At 40.4% G+C, this 23,831-nt stretch overlaps 1 protein-coding gene across 3 annotated transcripts in view; it reads right to left on the bottom strand.

Annotated features, from left to right (window-relative positions):
• LRRC8B (leucine rich repeat containing 8 VRAC subunit B) overlaps positions 1-23,831 on the bottom strand; it is a 40,736-nt gene that overhangs the window by 5,044 nt on the left and 11,861 nt on the right. For 2 of the 3 annotated variants that reach the window (XM_014599767.3, XM_059728031.1), the window contains exons 2-5: positions 19,486-19,541; positions 13,749-13,888; positions 6,898-6,997; positions 2,711-4,869 (exon numbers count right to left, since the gene is read on the bottom strand). In XM_014599767.3, coding sequence (XP_014455253.1) covers positions 2,711-4,843 — 2,133 coding nt within the window. In that variant the 5' untranslated portion in view covers positions 4,844-4,869; positions 6,898-6,997; positions 13,749-13,888; positions 19,486-19,541. The remainder of the gene's footprint in view (positions 1-2,710; positions 4,870-6,897; positions 6,998-13,748; positions 13,889-19,485; positions 19,542-23,831) is intronic. The other variant, XM_006265700.4, reaches the window with a different exon arrangement.

Here is a 23,831-nt window from a genome sequence, read left to right as displayed (position 1 = left end):
TTCAAATGCTAAGCCCCTGAAGAGCACAGAGCTTGCAGTGCAGATACTATTCACTCAGGGAGTCCCTGTGCACACATCTCAGTGTGCTCTGTAGTGCTCTGATGCTGGGAAACTCTTCCCAGTGTGATTTAGGTTTGGTTGTTCCCAGGTTATTTTTCTCCTGGAATAGCCAATTTTGCTCTTGGAGAAAAATCCTGAACATCTGTACACTGTTGGCCTCTACTGGGAAAGTAGTGACTGTTTCAGGAGATACTGAATGTCAGTATAAGGTCTTGATCCAAGTGAAAACCTGGGACAAAAACAGAGAAGCAGTGCTGCCCTTTTACCTCCATAGCCCTCCCAAGCTGTATTGCTGCTCCTCTGCCAGTAGGTAGCCAGGGAGAGCATACAACCTAACAGCCTGGTCCCTGGAATGATTGGCAATTAACTTGAATAAAATGCAAATAATTTAAGATTACATAGCACTGTTGGGAGTGTGGGGAGAGGATGTGCTAGAACTTTGTATCTTGTATATTTCACAGGTACTTAAAACAGGACAATAGATTGGTACTGCTGAAGGATCCCAGGACAAAAGGCTCTCTCCCCAGAGAAATGCTGTGTGCTGTACCTGTTTACACCCTGAAAGTTAAATTCTTCAGAAGATATTAACACAGTCAAATTGCCGGCATAGTTAGCTTGTTTTTCTGCCTCATGTTTTACTGCTTTTTCAGGAGTCCTGCTTAGCAAAATTCATCCATCTAAAGAGATCCTGTGTAAAGTCTTTAGCATGTTTTAAGCCCTATTACACTGTCTGTCTGCAAGGAAAAGCAAAGTGGCATCCCAATAGTATAGTGGGTACACTGCTCTGTACTATAAACATTTTAGCACTGTTTAAATGCAGTGGTGAGGTATCAGGTTAGATTAAGCAATCCAATTTTGCAGTCATGCTGGCTAGGAACAGACATTCAAAAAACCTGAGCCTGAATTAATTCAATCTTCACAGGTTCGTTTGATCTGGCCAGGCTAAATCACTTTGCAACTGCACAGACAGCCCAGACATTCAGGCACATGCCTGCAGTGGCTCAGGCTAGAAGCCAGGGGGCTCTAGAGCAGCCCTCCCTCCCGTTCCACAAGGCTGCGCTGAGGGGAGCGTGGCCAGGCCCCTGCAGGATTAGGAAGGGGTTCTCCCCCTCCTTGATAACAGAGCTTTTATCAGCTCTGTTATCAGCAATTATCACCCCATCATAAAACAAACAGCCTCTCTCATTAGTTCAAGCTCTTCTTAAAGAAGGAAGGAAGGGAGGAACATTACCAGCTGAGTTGTTGATTAGCTCCAAAAAGCCCTGCTGTCTGCCACAGCACGGAAATGTAGTCAGCATGTGGTCTGCTAGCTAATGCTGAGGTGTCTGTGTAAGGCAGAGGGGATGAGGGATCCCTGCTTAGTAGGGCTGTGCGAAGCTTCGGTCTCTGATTTGGCGGCGATTTGGCCAGATTCTGTGGCTGAATCTCCGAATCCAAATTAAATCAGGAGACCCTTTAATCTCTCCAAATTGAATCAGAACCCTCTGAATCTATTCGGAGAGATTCGGCAATTCAGCCATAGACACAGCTTTAAATGTTTTTTCTATATACCTCAAGGTACCAGGCAGCTTGCAAACACTGCAATGGTGGGGCGGATGGAGCATCCCACAGGAGCGTGGGGAAAAGTAGACCCAGCTCAGTAACTGGTACCTCCTGGGTCTGGGGAGGCACCCAGGGCCCCCCCCACATCCAATCACCAAGCCAGGGGTGCGCAGGGGGCCCCCCAGCACGCTTCCTGGTGGACCCAGAAGTGGACTGGAAGTACTTCTGGTCCACTTCTGGGTTCGCCACTGAGTATGTGGGTGATCCACCCACACTCCTGTGGGACGCTCCATCCACCCCAGCATCACAGTGTTCACGAGCCACGCCTGGTACCTCAAGGTACATAGAAAAATCATTTAAAGCTGTGTCTATGACTGAATCGTTGATTCTCCGAATCAGTATCGAATCTTCAGATTCAGTCAAATCAAATCAGGGACAGTGATCCAAATCAATGAATTGAATCACTATCCCCAATTTGGGCCAAATCCGAATCGAATACAGTCCGTTTCACATACACCTACTGCTTAGCAGGGAGTGGTGAGGGGAGGGGGAGAGCAGGAGGAAGCCAGGCAGATGCTGCTATGTCTGCAGGTCTCTGCAAGAGCTGCAGCCAAGGAACAGAAGGGAGGGACCAGCCCTGCTGTAGAACAGAGAGCCCCATCCAGCTCAGAGAACATGCCAGGATGCTGGAAGAGTCTGGTTTACCTTAAACCAGCAAGGAGTCTGGGACAGATACTGCATAAACCAGTTTAATCCAAATCAGTTAAGTCTGATACTACATTCAACCAGGTTTATCTCAAACTGGTTTCAGGCATTTTCAAACTGGTTTATGTGCACTGAACATCTGTTCTGTTATAGGTTTAAACCAGTTTCTGATCACTTAGACCAGTTTATGTGTAACTTCTGTCCCTAGCCTTTAAATCAGATTAAGACATGTTCAGCTTAGCATCAGCTAAATATGATCACATTCTTCCTGGAACAAAGCTTTTAACCACAATTTGATAAAGCTGGAAAACCTCAGCAAGCCAAAGTGTTACCCAGGAAAACAGGGTAGATTAAATGGAAATGTCTAATGTTTAAGAAAGTAATTTTAAGAAGTTCTACTTACATGGTTTTTTGTCAGAGCAAAGTACTGCAGATTTGTCAAATATTTGATTTCTTCAGGAATGGAGGTGAGTTTGTTATAGCTAAGATCCAAATAGTATAATTTTCTACAGAGAAATAGCTGCAGTGGGACACTTTTAATGTTGTTGTAGTTTAAATACAATTGCTCCAGGTTTGATAATGCTCCAATCTGCACTGGGACATATGAAATAGTGTTGTGCCACAATTTTAAGCAAGAAAGGTTCTTGAGATGTTGAAAACTAATTATTTCTTCCACCGTTCTGAGATTGTTTTCTCTTAAATCTAATTCACGCAGATTGTTTAAGGTGAAAATAGAATGTGGAATGCGCTCTAAGTCGCAACAAATCAATTCCAAGGTTCTCAGATTTACCAACTTTTTTAAGTTATTTAGTACTATAAGTTTATTTCCCTCATTGTTGATAGATAAGTTTTGCAGAGAAGGCAAGAGGTCTGTAACCACCTGAGGTATACGGGAAAGGTTGTTTCTTAAGTGAATAGATCTCAGATTCTTTAACTCTTGAAAACCTTCACTGTATATAGTGTTTTGATGATCCAACATAAAACATCCTGTTAAACACAATTCCTTCAGTTTTTTTAGATGAAAGACCCAAAGTGGAATCCTTCCTATTTCACTGGATTTTAGACGTAATGTTTTCAGATTTTCTTCTAGAAAACTTAGTGCCGGGTAATCCAGAGTTAATGTAGAATGATAAATGTTAAGTTCTTTGAGATTGAGTAGCTGACTCACTGCTGAAGGAAGCTTGGCTTCAGGAATAAGTTCCAAACTTAAAACTTCGATTTCAGTCAGTTCAAAGACACTGTCAGGAAGCCCATTTAACATGAAAAGCTGAAGTTCAATTTTGTCCTGGGAATTTCTTATTAGCTTATTTTTCAGTTTTTCTGCTGACCATTCATTGTTAAGATTAATCTGCTTCAGTTTGTTTTCACTCAAATCAGATAGGAATATTGAGAACCGTTGTGAATAAAGAGGATCATACTGATCTGCCAGGTGAAGAATAAATGCAAAGTCATTCTTTACATCTGGAATATCACTGTAATTACTCTTCTCTCTCAACTTCTCAAAAGAATATTGCTTAAGTGAACTTCTCAACATCCACCACAAACTGTATGTGCAAGTTAGGCCATAACAGATCACTAAAACAACATAAAATGAAGCCAGTACTTGAAAAATTTCTGCTAGTGAGTAAACACACTGGTACCTTTTATAACCTGTAAAGGCTTGAATATTGATGACACAATCGATTTCAAGCGTAATAAAGGTAAAATAATAGGGGACATAAATAATTATTATTACAAATACAATTACTTTTACTATAATCTGCTTCATGTACACTGTATATATGACATCCTTTTCTTCAACATGAACTCTGAATTTCTTCACTTTTTCAAATATAGCTTTAGCCTGTTCCCCTTCTTTTTTGTCTAGAACGCTTGAGGAACTCTCTCTTCCAGCTGGTTCTAAGCCAGGCTGTGTATATGGTAGAGACTGCCTGCTTGCCCGTGCTTCTGAACTCCCAGGTGATGAAAGCAGTATTTTGGATTTGGATAGTGGCAGATTCCTCGCAGACTGCTCAGCAACAGTTTCTGAGAGGGCACGTGTTGTCCATGGAGAATCAAAACACTTGTGAAGGATGGCCACAAAGTGCTCAAGCCTTGAACTTGTGCTAGGGTAGTAAAGCCAGAAGTTACTGCAAGCTGCAAATATGAAAGTATGCAGAAGCACTACATATGGGAAGAATTTGGCAAACCAGTGAAGCTGTCTCTCATAACACACTGCATCAATGTAGGAATACTGCTGCCGATGAAGATCAGTTTGGATTTTAGGAGGGGCAATTATTTGCGCTGCGGAGCTAGAGGACATGTTAAGGTTGGTTTTAACCAAATCCCAAGGCACTGCGCAATGATTGTCAAATTCTAGCTTGCAAGGAAGACAACACAACAATCTGGTTTGAGTGAGCTGGAGGGCCCCAGCTAGTACAGCAACTAGCAGCATTATCATAGTGAGGTAATACCAGAAGACATCCCACCATGGTTTTAATATGTGGTAGGATGACTGGGCATCTGCTAAATATTTGAGTTCTGTTAATGTAATCATGTCTTTCACCTGTAGAACAGCAGCAACTGGAGAGAGAAAAAAAAGAGAGAAAGAGAACCTTAGAAAATGTTGAAAATATTATTAAATCAAAGCAACTCCTTAAATATATAGAGCACTGGTCTCATGGAATTCCTGAGATCTAGTCCTATCCAATAATTTGTCATATAACTTTAGGAAAGTTATTTAGGGCCTGATCTAGTGTCCAGTGAAATCATGTGAAGGTTAAAAATGATTTTAACGGTACAGTCTTATGATTCTGGCTCTCCAAAAGCACGTTACTTATCAACCAAACTTTACCACTCAGGGTAACCACACAAATAGTTAATTGATTTCAGACATTAAACTCTAAATGCTTCATTCGATCATGGTTTCTTCTGATTTCACCATTACTATTTCTTCCCCTGTGGGATAGCAGATTACGATGTGTGTAACTCAGGAATACTAAGAATACCCAGATTAATATGCACAGAAATTTATAAATGCTAAGAGTCAGATTCTACTCCACCTGCCAGGCATTGGGGGCATTTTTACATGCATTTCTGGATGCAACGCCAAGCGCTTTAATTAGTGAGCCATGCTTATTAAAAAGTGGCCGCACGTCATGTGTATCAGCATTGCCGTGTGTCCCCATGCTGAAAAAATGGCAGCAGGGTGCTTTGAACTAAAGCTCAGACACATTTTATTTCAAAGTGCCCTGCTGCCATTTTGTCAGCCCAGAGATGAGCGGCAAAGCTGATGCATGTGATGAGCGAGGCTGCCAGACCATGTCAATTTCCGTGCTACAGCAGACTCAATTTAATTTAATTGAGTCTGCTCCAATGTGCTGGATTTCCAGCGTGTCGGAGGAGGCACACTGCGTGCGTGTAGGAGCCCCATTTCACCCTGCTCAAATTCCTGATAATCTGTTAATACAAAAGATGAGTAGGTTGTTTTCCTCTTGGGTGCTTTTGTGTGATTTACTCTGAAAGATAAGATAGCATCTTATTACAAAATACAGCTGCCTTATTGAATTTTAAGGAACTCAAAAGAGGGCAGAACAGAATCCATTTAGGTAGCTAATAGGTGGAGCAGGATCTGACCTTAAATATAATTAAGAAAGGCTTCACTACTGACAATCCAACATCCAGTCTGAGAACACTTCTATTTTAATGAAGAAAGGGGACCTCACTGTAGAGACAATTTACAATAGGAACATTGTAAAACAAGAGGATGCTGTATTACTCAAGTATACCACAGATGAAAATAAATCCATTCAATCAGTATATTTTCTATTACTTTGAGAAAAGAACAAACCTTAAAAATATAAAGATAAGGAAACTCTTACTGAAAATAACAAAAGCTGCTAATTTATTGTGCAACTTAAATACAAAACAATAGTATGAGTTACATTTCTCCTTTTGGAAAGAAGAACACAAAAAATCAAAGAATAAATTGTTAACTGCTCTTGTAGTTCAGTTTTCTAAGGTCCTAAATTATTACTGCAGCCAAATTCTTCTATCCGATTAGTAAAGGAGAGAATTTATGTCTTTAAAAAAACAGCAGAATTGTCTGACTTCCTTATCAATACTGTTGCATGAAATTTTGGTCATCTGAGAAAAAGAGAATGCATCACTTGGAATGGAAACACAGCACACCCTTAATTGTTTGTACTTTGTGGATACCATTTCTCACAAACAATAGTAATCTTTTGCCTTTACTCAGCAATAAAGGAAGAAGCAGAGTTGTGAGACAAATGTAGGCTTACTGACACTTACCATAGTTTATGAACCTATGGAACATTTAGCTAGTATGGTGGATATCACCATAAACAAACATTGCACATGAAGGGAACCAAGTTTGGAGCAAATTTTACTTGAATGTGCTTGCTTACTTTTCCATTCACAAAATGTAATAGTCATCATACATTACCTAGTTAGATAATCTACTATATATAATCTACCTGTTATAACAGAAATAGTTAAGAGTTTAGAGTATAGTTAAAAGTTTAGAGTATATTTTGTAAACTAAGTACAAATCAATATTTAACATTTGTAGTTAAAGGTGTTCATACTCACTTTAACTAGTGAAATGGAATAAAATAAAAAAAATCTTCAATCAGGAGGTCTACACCTTTTAAAATTCCTTGGACAAGCCATTTTTGCATTTGCCTTCATTCTAGATGGAAAAAGCACAGGAAGCAAGTTGAAACTATTTCAAATAAAGACCACAAGTTCATCTCCATTTAAATTCTTACCACACTACAGATACTGTGAACTTTTAAAAATGTATGCATTACAAATATGTTCCTTTATTGAGCTTATTTTACATTTTGCAGGTGTAACAACAATATACTCAAACAAAATGATCTCAATCTAAAAGGTCAGTCCTCTGCATTTTGGCAAAACCATATGAAAATAAACAGATAAACAGCCTAAAACAGCCTGTTCCTAATTACTAGTGCCGGGAGGCAATGCTACATTGTCTAGCTAAAAGACTATGTGGGAGGCATCTATGTGATTTCAAGCAGCATACAGAATAATTTTAATATTACTAATATTTTAAGTAACATGCCATGTCAAGTGGTATTCATTTTTGGCATAAGACTAACTTCTAGTTTTAGAAACAAGCCAATAAAATATTCCTAACACCAGTCTTTGTAGTATGGATGTTAGAAACCCATGGGCAAACTTCACAAAGAATATTCTCCCAAACAGATAAAAGGATGTTTGCTAAACAGTCTCATTAGGACTACAGCAGAAGAGTCCTCTGTTCATTCTAACATCTGAAGGAAATAAAAATTGCATCATCCAAGTGAGAATAACTCCTTTCCCCCAAATTTTAATGGATTGGGGTAACACTGGACTAAATTTACCAGGCTCTCTAAATGAAAAAAAAATTGAAGGATCAGCTAATTATTCCGACCTCTAGATGGAGATAAAATATCAGAAGTTTTGATGATCATTTGAACTTCATTAGATATGAGCATCTGAACAAGAGCCTACTTGTCATTCCTTAACAGGTGCTTTCAAAGAATAATTTTTTAACATGATGAAAGAATCGAACATTGCTAAAATCAAAGATCAAAATGATGAATGAACCTCCTCTCCTTTCCTTTGGTATAACTTGTTTTGAGATTCAAAACATGTGGGTGCAAGAATAAGAAAAATATACTGTACAAATTCAAACTAAAGAATTGAAGCCTGCTTATGATTCCATGTGGACACAGTCCTACACAAGCCAGTGAGTTACTTTCCAAGTACAGGAATTCATCTTAAAAACCTTAAAAACCTTTAAGGATGGAGATTCCACTACCTGTCTAGGTAACCTGCTCCACCCACCTAGTGAGAAAGTTTTTCCTAGTATTCAACCTAAATCTCCCTTGCTGCAACTTGAGACCATTGGTCCTTGTTCTACAACCTGCCACCACTGAGAACAGTCTAGCTCCATCCTCTTTGGAACCACCCTTCAGGTAGTTGAAGGCATCATCAAACACCTTCAGTCTTCTCTTCTCCAAACTAAATAAGCCAGGTTCCCTCAGCCTCTCCTCATAAATCACGTGCCCCAGCCCCTTCAACAAGATCAGGTATAGCCAGTTATTAAGATAATTAAGTTAGCTAAACACTTAATTAGCTTTTCCTAATTCTTAATTTTCAAATGATTTTGACCAACTATCAGTGTCTTAATTTATTTGACTTTTTAAAAATTTAATATTGAAGCAGAACTGATTTATTTACCTATTCCTCATCTGGAACTAGAGTTTTCCTCTCTTCTAAATAGAAAAGCTCATTCACTAACAGATAATGTACATCTTTTAGATGTGTTCCACATATACTTAAGCTTATGGACTGTTTTGAATACAGCATTTGCCTTTCTGGTTGCTTCCTTTTCCATATTTACCATCAAAGTAAGGATATTTACTCTTACCAAGAGGTCACTATGGCCTTGGTTAAGCAAAACACCCTCAATTCAGGAAGAGAACATTAGTATTTTTCTGAATTGGAGCCTACAAGAGGACTCCTGGAATTCATAGAATCATAGAAGTAGAGTCAGAAGGGACCTTGTATATCTTCAAGTCCGACCCCCTGCCTGTGGAGGAGGAAAACTGGGCTCAATTGACCCCAGTCAGGTAGGAATCAAGCTGCTTCTTAAAGACCCCCAGGGTAGGAGCCAGCACTACTTCCTTTGGAAGTTGGTTCCAGATCCTAGCCGCCCTTACTGTGAAGTAGTTCTTGCGTATGTCTAATCTAAACCTACTCTTCAACAACTTGTGGCCGTTATTCCTTGTTATCCCGAGGGGCGCGAGGGGAAACAAGGTCTCCCCTAAACCCTTCTGGTCCCCCCTAGTGAGTTTATAGATGGTCACCAGGTCCCCCCTCAGCCTTCTCTTGTGAAGCCTGAACAGGTTCAGGTCCCATAGCCTCTCATTGTAGGGTCTGCCCTGCTGTCCCCGGATCATGCAGGTGGCCCTCCTCTGGACCCTCTCAATGTTGTCCACATCCCTCTTGAAGTGGGGTGCCCAGAACTGGACACAGTACTCCAGCTGTGGCCTGACCAGTGTTGCGCAGAGGGAGAGGATCACTTCCTTGGCCCTACTTGAGATGCACCTGTGGATGCATGATAAGGTCTGGTTAGCCCTGCCGACTGTGACCTCGCATTGTCGGCCCATGTTCATCTTGGAGTCAATGATGACTCCAAGATCCCTTTCTGCCTCTATGCTCTCAAGAAGGGAGTTTCCCATCTTATAAGTGTGCTGCTGGTTACCACTGCCCAAGTGCAGCACCCTGCACTTGTCAGTATTGAAATGCATCTTGTTTTTGTTAGCCCACCCCTGCAACCTATCCAGGTTATACTGCAGTCTTTCCCTCCCTACTGACGTGCCCACCTCACTCCAAATTTTGGTATCATCAGCAAATTTGAACAGGTTGCTTTTCACCCCGTTGTCCAAATCGCTGATAAAGAAATTGAACAGTGCGGGCCCAAGGACCGAGCCTTGGGGGACTCCGCTGCTCACTTCCCCCAGGTCGAATATGACCCGTCCATCACCACCCTCTGAACATGACCCTTCAGCCAATTTGCAATCCATCTAACTGTGTAGGCATCGATGCCACAATTGCCTAGTTTTTTAGTGAGGATGGGGTGGTTAACAGTGTCAAAGGCCTTGCTGAAGTCCAGAAAGACTGCATCCACGGCGACACCTGCATCCAATGCTTTTGTGACCTGATCGTAAAAACCAATCAGGTTGGTCTGACATGACCTGCCCCTAATGAAACTGTGACAGTTGCCCTTGAGCATCATCCCCGATGCCGGTGCATCACAGATGTGCTCCTTCAAGATCTTCTCAAAGATGGGGTGGAGAGCATCTGGACCTGCTGATTTGAACACATCCAGCCCCTCCAGAAGCACTCTAACCAGAGTTAGATAGAGGGAGAAACAGTTCTCCACCTCTGCTTAAAACCGTTTGCTATGCATCTTGACAACTGTTTGATTTATTTTCTTAAGCCCAATTCAGAGCAACCTTGAGCACCTACTGTCTATGGCATAAATTCAGCATGGGTGCCTATACACATGCTGCGGGGTGGGAAGGAGGGATTTAATTAGACAGCCTTGCAGAAGCTGCTCTAATTAAAACACTTCAGCATCTCATGTATTCAATGTCCCATGTTTCAAAATGGCCACAGGGACTCTTTAACTAAAGGTTGTTTGACGAGTTTAAAGGGCCCTCACTGCCATTTTGAAATGTAGGACACTGAATACATGAGATGCTGAGGCACACTGAAGTGTTCTAATTAGAATGCTCAAGTAGACTCACTTAATTAAGTCTGCTCTCGCATGTTCTAATCAGAATGCGTTAGAGCACATTAGGGGTATGTGAAATGGCCGCATTTGATTCGGATTCAGTCCGAAATCGGGGACAGCGATTTGATTCGGATCACTGTCCCGATTCGATTCAGCCAAATCTGAATCTGAAGATTCAATGCTGATTCAGAGAATCAGTGATTCGGCCATAGGCACAGCTTTAAATGTTTTTTCTACATAGCTCAAGGTACCAGGCATGGCTTATGAACTCAGATATTGGGGGGGGGGGGGGGGGAAATGAAGCATTCCACAGGAGTGTGGGGTGCCCCCCCCGCATGCTCAGCAGCAAACCCAGAAGTGGACCAAAAGTACGTCCAGTCCACTTCTGAGTCCACCGGGGAGTGTGCAGGGAGGCCCCCCTACTCCCCCTGGCTTGGCAATCAGCTGCAGGGGGACCCCAGGTGCCCCCCCAGACCCAGGAGACACCAGTTGCTGAGCAGGGGTCCCTTGCACGCTCCTCAGCGGTCTGAGAAGTGGATCAGAAGTGCTTTTGGTCCACTTTTGGGTCCACTGCCAAGCATACTGGGGACCCCCTATGCTCCTGTGGGATGCTCCACGCACCCCAGCATCTCAGCATTCATGAGCTGCCTGGTACCTTGAGGTATGTAGAAAAAACATTTAAAGCTGTGGCTATGTCCGAATCATCTAATCTCTCTGAATCGATTTGGAGGGTTCCAATTCGATTTGGAGATTCGGCCACCTAATCAGGCCTAACTGAATCAAAGACTGAAGCTTTGCACAGCCCTAGAACACAGGTATGCCCTATGTTGTTACTGCCTCTAACATGCAACAAACCTTGGACTAATGTGGGTCAGAAGCAAAAAGTGTACTTCCATATGGCTTATTCTTTAGTTGTTTAACTCATTTATGGTACAGGCCACAAAACAAATTCTTAATTTAACATATTAAAATGTACTTCCTATCATATTTCAGCATTCAATGAACATCTGTACTGTGGAAACAGGGGACCATGCTACACAAACACCTACTTCATTACTAAGCTTAAAGTTGCTGTTCCACAATACTTGTCGACTTCCTCACACTTTTAGATAAATGGGAAGCAGAATCTGACAAAAATAATAAGTACATCTTTTCTCTCACAGAGATTTCTTTTAAGTAGTGATAACCAAGGTTAAAAACCACCTCAGTCAGTGAAATACTGTGGGTTTGCCTACATATTTTTCAGCATTTTATTTGCAGGTCTCCCTACACCATAAAACAAAACTACCGCTGACTAGACTTTAGCAAAAACCACAGCTGAAATGAACAAATCTTTACCTGGATTAACTGCAAAAAGCACAGCTCTGAATCAGGTATACATCATTAGCAACAGCTGCATTTTGTAATGTATCCAGTGATGGCCTGGTTTACAATACAGAATTCAGTGTAAGCTAAACTGGGCTAATATTATACTTTATTGTTTTGATAAAGTATATGCATCTTAAAAATCATAGAAAAGACAGATAATATTGAGCTGAACTTAAAGCAAATTGATGAAAATATGTACTGAGATACTTTTAATAAATAATTATTGAGGTGGTATGATTGGCTGCAGTTATTTAGAATGACCTCAGAGGAGATGAGTACTATGAGGAGCTTGTTTATACATAGATGGCCATCATCATACTAAAGCAAAACTAAGCTGTGTAATTTTGTATTATAAAAACATTCTCTTTGTCATTTTGTGGCTCCTTTTTAGGAACTGCAAGGTTGCTATTTTCTATTTCATAACTCAGACAGTATTAATTGTGTGATTTCTCTCTCCTTCTCTAAGTTCAAGACTTTTTTCTACCAAAAAAAGGTAAGTGTCATGCTATTAAGATCTTAAATATTAAAATCCTATGTCATCTGGACTTGTTAATGACCATATTCTAAGTCCTCTGGCAAACTATTCTTGTTCATTGACATGAACTTGTATGAAGTAAGCCAATTTATAACTTCCATGTTTAATTTTGTAACACTGAAGCAATAAATCTCACTGTTTTGTACTACATTTAGAGATAAAATTGGTTTAAGCAAAATTATGAAAACTAAAAATCCTTAATCCAAATAAATTTGTTATTCAAATAAGTGTAACAGTGACTAATCAAATGAAATAATATTAAAGTGTAATGCATTTGATAGTTTCTGTTCCATCCCAGCAGCTTTTAACCCATATCAAAGCCATAAAAGCTTTTCAAAGTGCCTTAATTCAATTGGCAATCTTTCTTGAAAGATGAGGCAAAACTCATCCTTGCATAACTGCTGATTTCAGCAGCGTTACATGACAGACAAAAATTGGCCTTTAGGGCACAGGACAAAGCAATGGAGCTAGCCAGTTTTCAGGTAAATTTTTTAAATTACTTCACCTCTAAAAGTCTCTCAGAATTGATCAATGGACACAAAAATCAAAACAGAAGCAATCAGTTCCCATTTGTACAGGGGGATGGATTAGATCAGAGTTTCTCAATCTGTGGGTTGTGACTCAAGACTGGTTTGCAAGAATATACGAAAGGGTCATGAACAAACTTTAAAAACAGATTCTCCTTTGAAGAAGAAAAACCATGGGAAATCATGGCTTTTCCCTTGCAGGCTAGCAGAGTTCCAACCTGCAAGGGGCTACTTGGGGACTGCCATATCCCACGCCCACGCCCCTCCTGCCCAACACACTCTGGGGCTGGGACTGGCCTCGCTTGTAAACATGGATGTTTTGGTACAAAACAGGTTGAGAACCACTGGACTAGATAACCTCTTAACATCCCTTCCATCCCCATTTTCTACGATTTACAAAACACACCATTTCTACAAACTATATTCTTGTTAAATTTTTGATGTAATGTGATATCCAAATTTTGTCACAACCCTTCAAAGTTACATAATTTTAGCCACATATACATATATTAATCCATTCATCTGGATATTATTCTTCTCCCATTCCAAAAGACCCTGAACAGGAGGGAAGGTATATTTTTGGTTTTAGATTGTTTTTCATTACAGTTTCCAGCAGCTTTTAACAGAACTATATTATGTTATTTGATCCAAAACAATACAATTACCGTTATCAATTAAAACATATTTATGCAGTCCTAACCTTGTCAAGCATTTTAGGTACCCCTCTAATTCTGTACGTTCTCTTTTCCAAAGGAGCATACACATCAAGGCTTTTCAACCAGTTTCTTTCAGAAGGCCCCGTTCTGTTATTCCAGTAAGACAGGATTGCACTTTGTGGCCCTAACAAGGAGACACCAACAAATTTTACTTAACATTTATCCAAATGTTTGTCCATTTGTACGGCTATGTCACCGATTGGAAGTCAGGAATCTGACTGCCCGAAACTATTTGGGCTTTGAAAGGAAAGCAACTTTTGATGGACTCCAAACAAGAAACTACATTTGAACTCAAGGTCAGGTAAAGGAATATTTTTGAGAAATCCCTTGTAGCAGAATCTTTAGATACTGACAATATTCCCATACTAAGGACACAAACCTGAACCTGGAAGAAAACCATCAAGAACAAAGATTTTTTTAATCTTTCAGTCATCTTTTTGCAACCTTTCGTATTATTTATGTATGCAGCTCTACCCTTTCCTTGTACATTTCTATCTCCTCAAAATTCTAAGTCCAGACCCTGTCATTACAACCTAGGGCAGACCCGATTTCATGACAGATTTCATCAAAATCAGAGGGGCTCATTAATTCTTTCAACATTATGCCTACCATTATGTTTATAAAAACAAATTCTAAACCACTTAATGCTTTGCCTTTCAGTCTGTACTTTGCTTATTAAATCTCCATGTAATTTAAATTGTATGCTTCCTATATTGGAAGCATTTTGTTTGTACAGCACCAAGCACATTCAGTACTCAAACAAAATTAAAGGAAGCCCTTTTCTAGTTCTTTCTAAAGAATACTACTTTAATGTGAAATTGAACATGTATTAGCATTTATTATTTTGTACTTAATATATCCAAATAAAATGTAATTTTTCATACATTTTTCCAGTTAATCTTTCAGTGATCTATTAGACCAAAGCCTTTAATAGACTTACTGTACAGAGAAGGCTGATCAAGAGCATACTAGTGTTTACTTACACCTGGCAAACATTTTCTCAGTGTTGCTAGTGCAGCTATAGCAGAATAAAACAGGTCTGCCACACTATTGGCAAATGATTTTGACTACCATAAGTTTGAGCATTTCTAGATCTAAGATGAAAGATCTTCAAATTAGTGAAAAAGGTCTTAAAAAAAAATATATATCAGACATACCATTAAGCAAATTAGGAGATATAAATGCCACTCCTGGTCCTATACTGGTTTTTTTTCCCCCCTACAGAGAAGAAATACTGCAGAAATACCTTACATAAGAGATAAAGCAGTCTAAAATAAATCCCCATTTTGATACCTACCAATATACAGGTATAAAACTACAAGACTTCAGTCCTGAAATTTGAACTAAGAAAAACATAGGGTTGGTTTGTTTTTTTTCTTTTGCTATAAAAATCACTACATCCACTTATGAAGTGCCCAAACTTTCTGAAAAAAGAGCCTAATTGGCTTACTGGACGAAAAGTCAATTGATTGCCAAGTAGGATTGCTACTTGTTTGAACAGAGATACCTCCAGGCAGTTCTAGGCTTGGTCTTGAGATAGTCTCACAGCAACTGCATTTGTGTAGTCATAATTTAAAACACAGACTATATTTCAACAATTTCCCAAGTGCAGAACATTCTCCCTCACACAAAGAAAAACAGGTCATACTTGGTGAGAGGACTCATTCTATCACTAGTTAAATAAGTGAATAAGAACAAACGTACCAAAACTAGTTGTATACAGAGTTGTCCCCAAGTCTGCTTATTACAGATCATAGAGAATTAACCTTAGTGGAGGTCTGGCTAAGTGTTTCAGGAGTCACTCCGTTCTCTTACCTTCTGTTATGGTTGAAAAGGAGATAAATTGTACAGAGCTCTGAACAAATTTTAGCTATCGTCCAAAGTCATGAACCATTTTTATTTATTTTCAAAAAATAGATCCTGCTTACAGACCATGTGAAAAAGTCTATCTGGTATTCAAAGACTCTTTAGGTGATTACTGAGCATTCAAGAACCATAAGACTGTATCAGAGCCTAAAATACCATAAGTTAGCGTGGAAGTATTGTGCTACACTACCCTAGCAGTCAGCTCCATTGGCTTACACTGTTCCATATTAGAACCTTTGGCAGTCACTAAGGTCTCTGCTACACATTCCATATATTATGCAATTCACTGGTTAATCACGCAATAAATTTAGACCAGCCACATATACAAAATAATTATCACACAATTAATTGGTAATCGTGCTTTAAATGTAGATGAACCAAACGTGCAAAGTAATTACTACAGGATAAAAATGACTATCCAGGTATTAACAGAGTCAACCAGCTATAAAGCTAGCGCTTGAAAATGTATAACAACTCTATAGCTGGCTTCTACCCAGCTTTAATTGGAATATGTAGCAGAGTCCTAATAAAGGTTCACCAGTATGTCAAAGCTGAACCAGTCTAACCTGCAATGTTAACACTTTCACACTGTTGTTTGGACATATTTCTTTTCATTTACATGTACCTTTTTAGTTTAGCTTAAAGTAACTAGGAATAAGTACAAGCTAAACCAAAAGCCACTCAAATTAAAGTAAGTATACCTATACAGAAGTTCAGACCAGTTTAAAATCTGGTTAAACTGCCCAAACGTCCTCCCTTAGATAAAGCCTGATACACATCAAGAGGTAAAGGGAGAAACAAGAGACTATGCAATTAGATTAAATGTATTCTGCAAATATTCTTGTGTCTAAGCTCCCACACTGGTGAAAGTGGATGTGGTTTTATCAAGTCCAGACCACTAGCCACTGGTGATAATATTTCCTTTTCTGTTCTGTCATTCAATGAGTTCTCACACCGCTCAGTTCTCTGCTTTCACTATGTGATTTCAATGTTTTCTAGTTTGTCGTCTTTTTTTTTTTTTTTTTAATCTTTTCATTAGTTTTACCCATCCAAATATGACTGATGGCAAAAAGGTTTATCAAATTAATCCTGAAACTGAGAACTTCATGAATGAAACTGAACAACAAATAGAAGCAGGATCTTAACATTCACCAGAATTAAAAGTTTATTCTAAAATCTGCAAGGCAGTTATAGCTGGATTACTATATTTAACTTAATTTTATGGTTGCTTACCCTTTCCTTCCCTCTAATTTAAAGATTTTTCTACCAATAAAGGTAACAAGAGTGCATCCTACTGTGTGCAAAACCACTGTAGAGACAGGTTTCTCTCTAATTCTGTGATCTTGCTAGAAATGGATACCAGGTCCAATTATTAGAACAAATTATTCTAACCTCTTAAAACCCTTAAGTAGTAGAGTAATTAATACTACTGGGAAATCTTTCTGGAGAGCTTTATTAAGCCTTTGGTTACTAAACCTCTATATTTCAAACACAGAAGATACCAGGCTCCCCCTACTGGGTGCCTTTGAATTTTCTCTATATTGGAGCATTGTACTTTTTTCTGACATATCATTTGTTTTCATAAGATTTAGGCATTCACCTTTCTTTTTTATGCCAATTTAAGATAAACTGTTGAAAGTCTTTGTATCTACCTCACCTGAGCTTCTCAAATATGAGCTTTCTGCATTCTGGGGAGATACAATGTTCTACTGCTGGGCTCAGTGCCTTCTGGGATTTCTCACTACTTTGGCTGGATTCTTATCAGAGTTCTGGGACTTAGGAGTTAAGCTTCCCGTAAGTAATTTGGTTTTACTAGGCCAAAACCAGTTACAAATCACTTTTAGGCTACAAGCAAGCAGCATTTCTGATACCACAATACCAATGCTCAATATGAAAAAGGGGCTCAAGATGGATTGGCAAGATGCAGGTAGATGGATTTGAATGAACTGGGTAGGGGTACACAAATATCTCAGTTATTAGTGGCAATCTGGTAGCCAAAAGGAAAAATGATGTTACTGGTTGGTATTTATACCTGTAAGCTTGCAAAGAAGAATTTTTCCTACTTGAGTTGGTCTAATAAAAGATATTGGATTTACCCAAAGAACCTTGTCTGCCTGTTACTGGCTATCAGCCTTTTTTTGGTTACTGTAGCCAATAATGATGGTTGCATGCCCAGAGCACCGTGGCGAGCATAGTCTGGTCCTTGTGCTTTTGCTGCCAGCCTGAGCCCACGGCAGACTACAGGTCCCAGCAAACAGCAGAAGAGGGCACTGGGGAGCAGTCATAGGTGCCATGCTCAGCACCAAAGGGACCGTTACCAGCTCCTGCTGCCACTGCCATGGAAATACCATGCATACAGCAGATTCCTGAGCACTGGGGCTGCGCAGAGACGTTGGGCTGCATGTAATTGGGGTCAGGCATCACACAAGGGACATTTTGGTCTGCCAGCGGGCACTGGGTATTGGGTGCCTTGGAAAAAATGGCTTCTCCCTGGTGGTTGCCAGAGCTTGGCTGTGTGGGGCCTGCCAGCACTGAAGCAGCAGAGTGCTCTGGGGCTCCAAATGTGCCTGGTGTCACTGTCTGCACTAGGGTCTGCCCTGCTCCCCGAGACGGAAGCATGAACTTTGTGGGGAGCAAATAAAAAAAGTTGTTGGTTGTAGCAGTGTTGGTCTAAGGCAGAGCTTTCCAAACTTTTCATGTTGGTGACACACTTTTTAGACATGCATCATTTCGCGACACAGTAATTCAGTTCCGGGGGAGGGGCCAAGGGAAGCAGATGCGAGTAAGGGAGCTCCGCGGTGCCCTTCCGCAAAATTTTCTGCATTTCGCGCGACACACCTACACACTGCCGCCGACACACTAATGTGTTGCGGCACACAGTTTGGAAAGCTCTGGTCTAAGGACATACGCAGACAAGGTTCTTTGGGTAGATGCAATATCTTTCATTAGACCAACTGAATAGTTGGAAAAATTGTTCTTTGCAAGTTTTCAGGCACAAACGCCCTTCTTCAGGCTAATAAATTTATATGTCAGTAGTTCAGAATTCCTTGCACTATTACTAAATATCGGTTATCGGATCAGCATTGGCCGATATGGTTGGTTAATTATCAGCTATCAGTATTGGCCAAGAAAATCTTATCAGTGCACCCCTAGAACTGGGCGACAACAAACTGCATTACTTCTGTGACACTATACAGACACTGGTAGGAGGAGCACGAGTATGACTAGATGTGGTATAATTCAATCAAAACAGTATTTAAGTACAAAAAATTATAGACTGAAAATCCATGGCATCCATTTTCTGGACACATGCACACACACACACTTTTTCAGCACAGCTAGTCTTTGTCTCTCAAAGATTACAGATTTGTTTTAAATGTAAATTGCTACCAGTTTATTGCCAATTGTTTGTCCAAACCAAATATGTATGTTCACCTTGCTGTTTAAAAAATAGCCCTTCTCCCCTCCGAAACAACTCTTAGGCTCATTCTGAAGAGCACCACTTCAGGCAATCTTTAAAATTATTTTGTCTAAAGAGAATGGTTTTATTTAAAATCACACTCAAATTTACCTGAGAAAGATCTGTTCAAATCCTAAAACAACTCCCATACTATGAAATGTAAAATATTGATTATACTATAATAGTAAAGGAAAATATAAGGCTGTTTTGGAAAGAATGCTCCCAACCAATTGTAGTAAAAGGAGAGTTCAAATGGTGGATTTGTTACCATAAAGATATTTCATTTCACCTTAAAATGTTATGGTACATGTCACTATTAAAATCATTTCTCCCTTCACTTTTTTAGTACAGAGTAAGGAGGTAATTTTTTTTCCAAAACTCAGGACTGGTCTTACCTGCTATATACTTGTCACTCAGGAGCTCTGGCACTGGTGTGACTTCTTGACAATTCCTATAAAAATATCATAGATTCATTAATATACTTCCTGAATACAGATATATGGGCAACTATGGAATGTTCTCAATATCTGTAATGCGTTAAAAACCTCAAAAAGTATATTATACAAAATGTAACATAAGCTTCAAAAATATATTCTTTACTGAAAAACAACTTTGGAGATTCCTATATAATGATAGGACCAATTCAATAAAGACACCACCTGCTGGCATGATCTCATCACAGTTCATTTATTTCCAGCGTGAGAACTTTTGTATTTAATGTAAAGCATTATGCCCTACAAACCTGTATTTTCCCCCCCTCCCAGTCCTCAGTATGTTCAGAAAAACTAGCAAGCACTAAAACTGAGGAAGGTAGGGAAAGAGTGGAAAGCAGGGAATTTACCAATGGTGACATATGGAACAGAAATACATGGCTTCCACTAAAACAAAAAAAAATTAAACATCAATAAGTATTTAAGCCCCGAGCATAAAAGTATCATTCACAAAATATTAAAATCTGTCATAACTAGGGAGCCTCAAAAACATACACAGTAAGCATTCCCCAAAGACAGGCCAGTTCACGATGACCCTCAGTAAGGTATATATGATCAATAGAGGCATCAATTCCCAAACTGTACAAAGGAAATGACTGGGGGAAATTAATATCCAACTAATAATGCTAGAAGCACACACAAAAGGGCTCCTACAAATAAAAGCTAATTTGTTTCCTCGACTGTCTTACTGAGCGTATCAAATGGATTGCAACAGAATTGTGACAAGACAAGAATCCTCCCCTATGCTGGAATCTAGCAAGTCAATTTTCTTCTGTATTATTAACTTCAAGATGTTTTCCAGTTGCATCTGTGTAGTAATACACGTGTCTTAAGGACAAGATTATGTAGCTGTACTAATTTAATTTTTAAAAAGCTATTTTATCGGACTGCTGTTCAATGCTACCTCATTCTATGTGTATTACCTCTTGATTACAACTGTATGTTGATCAAATAACACACAGTAACAGTCTATGACCCTTAGAGAGAAAGAACAGAGAAATCTTAAAGTATTTGAATAACAGGTTAGAAAAAGAGGACTAAGGTTTGGACCTCTGTTTGATTTCTCAGCTATGAAGAGATGTAACAGTAGGTTAGACTTTGAGGAGGAGGTGGTTGTTAGTGTGAATGCAGGACTGATTTTTTTTCCACCTGACTAGGGTAAAAACTACTACTCGTTAGTGTTTGGTCAAAACAGATGGGACACCCTGAATTAAATGTATTGATAACAGGTAGTACAAGTGTAGCAGGCAAACTGAGTTATGCTCAGGCTCTTACCATAACTTTAGGCCTTCCTGGAACTAAGTAATTAAATTGTAAAGAGTGCCTAAGGAACTGAGAAAAAAATGAGTGCTGCAATTGGTACAGTGGGTTACCAGGTACAGTAGTTTCCCTAGAAGGAAAGAAAACCAAAAATGGAATAGGATTGGAGTACCTTATCTAAAAAGATGAGGTAAGAAACTTGAGGATTGGACAGTTTGAGATGAGAAAATTACAAAAGTAGAGGACAAACAAAGAGACGGTGCGTGTTTGCGTTGCCACCCTGGGGAGACAGAAGCAGCTTTGGAATTCTTGCTCTGAGTAACAAGGAATCCAGAAACTAACATCCCACACACTCAGCAGAGGATCTGAGGCTGGTACCACCGAAGGTCGCTGTTGTAATGTCTAAGGAACCGTTTGCCCGGTCATATTGCAAGGCTAATTATCTTGTAATAAGCCTAGGAGTTACTAATAAAGTTCACTTGACACCAAATCGGACGAGGGGCCATGTCAATCCTTGGGAGTCTCTGGTAAAAGAAATCTTGGGGCAACAGAGGTGTACAACTATAAATAAGATCAAACATTTCACATCTAGCCATCTGCTGGATGTATCTATCAAGTGACTTGAGAGACTGTCCCAATAGCTTTTCATACAGCTCAGCAGTCTACATTTATAATGCAACATTAAAAACTTTTAGGGATGACCTACCCGATTTGATGCCTTATGTTGATTATTTTGACAACCATAAACTACTGAAGATTGTCAAAGGGATTCCTTGCCAACTGAAACATTCTATGGACTTCCTTATTAGCTCTCCATTTCTAGATCTAGACTTTCCAAATGTCTCACACAAGCATTAGCTTAAATTTTGGGGAAGGAGCTAAATTATGTTTGGCTTTTGGGATGTTCCTTCTGTAAGAGTATAGTCTAAGGAAAAACAAGACCTTTCAAGGAAAACAAAACAAACCTCCAAAGATGTTTCCTATATATGTGTTTTACTCTTTCAGACAGAATAATATTTTATTCTGTTTCTAGAAGCAGCCCATAATGAATCATTTCCATCACCCCAGCTTATATTTTAGTTTCCTGACTATATCTGACAGATTTCTTCAAACTGCTTTTGAATCAACAAAAGGTGATACTATTACAGGCACTATTTTTCATACAGATGAAACCTCCACAGAAGAAACCTGCCACTCCCCTGTGAATGTAAGCATGCTGTGCATCTGGGACAGCCACAGTATATCCACACAGCACATCCCTATGTGCAGTGGCCATTATTGGATAATTACTTAGGGTGTGGGGGCATGCTTGTCCAACGGCTGGAGAGTGCTTGTTCCTGCTCCTGTCTTAAGGTACCTTGTGGGATGGTGAAACTCAGTAGCAGTATGTGTTCCCAGGGGCTGCTGGATGGTCCCACTTGTGTGTTAAATTGCAGGGCAACACAGAGAGCATAAAGTATCCCTTCTGTCTGCAGGTTCAAGTCTGATGTGAGGTGATCCATAGACTCCTGCTCAACTCTCATGGACTCCCCAGGTGTCTCATTTGTATGCTCAGCAATGGCTGTGTGTCACTCTTTGACCTCTGCACATCACCTGACAAACCGCATAGTGGTGCACTGCAACTCCTTAACCCTGTGCCTGACAGAGGCCATGCACTGGTGGTGATAGATCTGCTGTTCCTCCCTCCATTGATTGGCCTCCATGATCCAGGAGCAGCTGGCCTGAAGCAAAGAGGCCAGCATGTCCATCTTTGTGCAGATGCAATTCTTCCTTTACCTGGAAACTTTCTGAAAGTCTCCGACTGCATCCTCAGGCTGTTATTTGGTCCCAAGGTGCCACCACTGCCATTTACAGGTACTAGCCTGACAGTAAAGGATGAACAGTGATTTGGATGACGGGGTGAAAAGCAACCTGTTCAAATTTGCTGATGATACCAAAATTTGGGGTGAGGCGGGCATGCTAGTAGGGAGGGAAAGACTGCAGAAAGACCTGGATAGGTTGCAAGGGTGGGCTAACAAAAACAGAATGCGTTTCAATATGGACAAGTGCAGGGTGCTGCACTTGGGCAGTAGTAACCGGCAGCACACTTATAAGATGGGAAACTCCCTTCTTGAGAGCATGGAGGCAGAAAGGGATCTTGGAGTCATCATTGACTCCAAGATGAACATGGGCCAACAATGCGAGGTCACAGTCGGCAGGGCTAACCAGACCTTATCATGCATCCACAGGTGCATCTCAAGTAGGGCCAAGGAGGTGATCCTCCCCCTCTACGCGACACTGGTCAGGCCGCAGCTGGAGTACTGTGTCCAGTTCTGGGCACCCCACTTCAAGAGGGATGTGGACAATATTGAGAGGGTCCAGAGGAGGGCCACCTGCATGATCCGGGGACAGCAGGGCAGACCCTACAATGAGAGGCTATGGGACCTGAACCTGTTCAGCCTTCACAAGAGAAGGCTGAGGGGGGACCTGGTGACCATCTATAAACTCACTAGGGGGGACCAGAAGGGTTTGGGGAGACCTTGTTTCCCCTCGCGCCCCTCGGGATAACAAGGAATAACAGACACAAGTTGTTGAAGAGTAGGTTTAGATTAGACATCAGTAGGAACTACTTCACAGTTAGGGCGGCTAGGATCTGGAACCAACTTCCAAGGGAAGTGGTGTTGGCTCCTACCCTTGGGATCTTTAAGAAGCAGCTCAATGCCTACCTGGCTGGGGTAATTTGAGCCCAGTTTTCCTCCTGCCCAGGCAGGGGGTCGGATTTGAACATCTACAAGGTCCCTTCCGACCCTACTTCTATGATTCTATGAACAGGAGTTTACTGTTGCCCTGAGGGGATGAAGAACTCCTCAAAGGTTGCAACTTGCAAGGCCACCCAACCAGTGGACAGGCTCATTCACCCTGCCTACTCTCAGCATGTTAACTTAATTCTCTCTTTTGCTCCCTAAAGACCCAGGAGAGTGGGGGCTATGCTTGGGAAGCCACAAGCATAC

Source organism: Alligator mississippiensis, chromosome 5 (genome assembly GCF_030867095.1).
Source record: "Alligator mississippiensis isolate rAllMis1 chromosome 5, rAllMis1, whole genome shotgun sequence".
In the NCBI taxonomy this organism is placed as follows: Eukaryota; Metazoa; Chordata; order Crocodylia; family Alligatoridae; genus Alligator; species Alligator mississippiensis.
Note: the sequence above shows the minus strand (reverse complement) of the source record. Positions and strands in the feature narration are given on the sequence as shown.